The 3579-nt window shown below is 35.0% G+C and overlaps 1 protein-coding gene across 2 annotated transcripts in view; it reads right to left on the reverse strand.

Moving 5' to 3' along the window:
* Positions 1-3579, reverse strand: part of VCL (vinculin) — a 117741-nt gene that overhangs the window by 32955 nt on the left and 81207 nt on the right. For both annotated transcript variants that reach the window (XM_008578445.1, XM_008578444.1), the window contains exon 8: positions 3042-3189. In XM_008578445.1, the coding sequence (XP_008576667.1) occupies positions 3042-3189 (148 nt within the window). The remainder of the gene's footprint in view (positions 1-3041; positions 3190-3579) is intronic.

Raw genomic sequence — 3579 nt, forward strand, 5'->3', positions numbered from 1 at the left:
GATTACATAATCAAATCTAAACTTCACTGGGAAAATGTGATTGTGATCTTATCACTGGGGAGGGCTTTGTTACCATAGTAATGTGTGCTTTAGAAATAAGTAGCCCATTAAATTGTCTTACTTATGGGCAAGTATACTTTGAAAATGTTTCAGGAAGCAGCATATATGGCACTACTGAAAGCACACCACAGTGGGACCAAGCAGATCTGTGTTCAAATTCTGACTCTTGTTACCTGCAGAACCTTGTTTATAATGTTTAACCTCCTTGGGCTTCAGTTTTCTAGCTTATAAAATGAAGGTAGGTAGCAATACTTGCCCTGTTTATTTAACAGAGTGGCTTCAAGCATCAAGATAATATAAGTTGAAGCTGGCCGGTTAGCTCAGTTGATTAGAGTGTGGTGCTGATAACACCAAGGTCCAGGGTTCGATCCCTGTACCAGCCAGCAAAAAAAAGAAAGAAAGAAAAATGTACAGTTGAAAATACCTTGGCAATTAAGGAATATAAATCTGTAACCTACCATTATTACTGAATTATCATCATTATAATAATCTTAAATCTACCTTCCACTAGGCAATCTACAAATATCAAAACTAGTTAGTGCTAAGAAGAAAAAAAGCACAGTAATAAGGAATCACTGTTTCCCATCAAGTTCTTAAGGAACTACTTTCACTATTTTCCTCTCTCAGAAATGGTATGCTACTACTACAAAAAATAAATAATGTAAGTTAGCAGAAACTTGTTTCTCTATGTAAGAGACTTCCCAAGCGATAAAGTAAGATTTGCCATCTTTTTACAAGCTCAGATTTTTTAATCCACCCAGCTTGGTAAATTCCATAGTGGTGGCAACCTCATCACTTGGTAGAATGGCACAGCTGATCATCCTAATTGGAGCTTCCAATTTTAGGATGAATCCAAAACATCTTTGCTTCCCTTAATAATAGTATGGATCTGTCATTAATTTATCTACCCTCTTTTTAAAATTCATCTCTATTTTTCATCTATACCAATATTCGAGGTAATGAATTCCATAAATTTATTGCCAGGTATATAAAAGGTACATATACATGGGTACTTCAAAAAGCTCATGGAAAAATAGAATTAAAAAATAATACAAATCTTTCCATGAACTTTTCTGAAGACCCCTTATACACCTTTCACTAGGACTTGAGGCCTCCCTTTGACATGGCAAAAGAATGCAAGACAGGAAGCATACTCTTTATGAATTTGCTTTTTTCCTTCAAATCTAGTAGTTCATGATGAAAAATATTTTTGATATAACAGTCTGACTGTGAAAAAGTAAAAATATAGGTTACATAGTTTTTTTCATTCAAAATAAAGTGTATTCAGTCCCATGGGCAAAAACCTAGAAACCCTACATGACTGAACAGAAGAATATCAGTGAAGAAACTGTTACTGCATTTTAGCCACTAAAAGGTTAAATAGCTGGGTATGTTTAAGAAAGGGTAACAGGGAGAAGAGAGGTTTCTAATCTTCCACTGTGAGAGGATACTGCAGGCTGCACTGTGGAGCAGGCCCATAGCTACGTATCACTGTTCTAGCCTTTTCTCTTTACAGATTAATGGTCGATCCCATACAGCAACTACCAATTTCTCTTGCTCATATTCATCTTTTTCTAAACACATACAACTGTGTACTTGAGAATTCCAAGTGAAAACTGTCTACCACACTGTGAAAAGGCTGCATACAAAAGAGCCAAAAGTGAGAAATTAGAAGAGCCAAGAATCTTGTCAAACTGCATTGGCATTTTTCCGAATAAGAACAAAACTTCTTTTTGTCCTTTCTGCAAAGTTCTTATGCTCATGACAGGCGAAACTGCTTCTCAGCAGGAGAAAAGGCTCACTGAGCTCAATGAAATCACATACATTTGAGCTGTTTCTTCTCCCCTTCAAGACAGAGACTCAACCTGAAACCCCCGAACCCCTGTAAATTATACATAATATTGTCCAGGCATATTTATATGCATCTTTTTAGGTAGAGATGAAAGCTTTCATCAGATTATAAAAGTGATGTTGGTCAAAAAAAAAGGTTAAGAACCACTCCTTTAAGATCTGTATTCTTAAGTCTATTGTGTTAATATTATCAGACCAGGTATAATGATGATGTTCAACACATGGAGGAGTTTTCTGAACACTGTTCGTAGGGAGACGTTCTGTATCCCAATTATCTCAAGATGTTTCATGGCATTCTCAAAGCAAAATTAGGCTTCATCTTCACTAATATCTCAGTATAAACATACTTCAAAATTTCTTAATGTCTGTATCCCAATTATCTCAAGATGTTTCATGGCATTCTCAAAGCAAAATTAGGCTTCATCTACACTAATATCTCAGTATAAACATACTTCAAAATTTCTTAATGTCCATACCATAAAATTCCATAAAAATGAGGATCTTTTAGAACTTTTAGAATTTTAGAATTTGTATGGATGGATTCCATACAAATATATATTATACTATACTAAGTTTTCTCAATAGAAAACTATGTAAATTTAGTTTATGGGAGAAAAAGTTCTAAGAGCCAAGACTCAAGCACAGCAAAAGGAAGTTAAAAGAATTATGAAACCAAAAAAAAAGAAAAAAAAGATGAAATAGAAACTCAAAAAGAGCCCAGAAATTACCAATTCGAGGATAACCTATTTAACTGATTTTAAAAACATGTGAAACAATTCTCCAATGTTTTGACTTTATGCTTCTTTCTACACATCATATATAAAACATTATCTACACATGCCAAATTTCACCACTGCCCCTTATTTTTCATAAGCTAGAAACTAAAAAAACAGATTTCTACTTCAATTTCAATTACAGAATAAGTTTCAACTTTATTATTAAGCATTTGCATATTTTAAAAGTTCAGCAAATGGAAAGTTCACCTCAAACTCAAAAGAGTTAATGGAATATAATATCTGTGTTACCTATTAGCCAAAGATAACAGAAAAATTGGCAGAGACTTGCTTTCTGAATCACCCTGTTAGGAGTGAGTTACCCACTACTGCTCTGTAAGGGCAGAGGAACTTTACCTGGCTCGGAGGTCAGCCACTTGATCAGTCATCTGCCCTAGCATTTTGCAGGTTCCCAGAATCTCCCTGCGTTCTTTGCCTGCACAGAGTTCACCAACTTTTCCAGCTTCATCTAAGATCTGCCTGATGGCCTGCTCACCGGCATCCCCTAAAATAAAGAGATATTCAATATCTACACTGTTGACACATGAATTATTTAGAGAGGATACTTTACAAGTCATTTCATTCATGAAGGAATGGATGATTTTAAATGACAAGACGACTGAACAGAAGGCAATACATCTGACAGCTAACAGCCAAGCAGTGCCTTTACTGCTTACAGAGTGAGGTTTCAACCACAGATACTACTAAAAAAGGTACTTGGAACCAAATCCATTTGGAGATACTAAGCACCTTGTGGTCAGAATACAGATGATGAAAATAGGGTCTAACAATTTAATAGTACTTAGCACCTCCAACCTCCATTAGGCTTTTCATATTCATTCAAATATTAATATAAAACTGAATAAATATTAGATTAGAAAATCCATAAAGGGGC

This window comes from Galeopterus variegatus, unplaced genomic scaffold, assembly GCF_000696425.1.
Source record: "Galeopterus variegatus unplaced genomic scaffold, G_variegatus-3.0.2 Scaffold1689, whole genome shotgun sequence".
NCBI classification, from domain to species: Eukaryota; Metazoa; Chordata; class Mammalia; order Dermoptera; family Cynocephalidae; genus Galeopterus; species Galeopterus variegatus.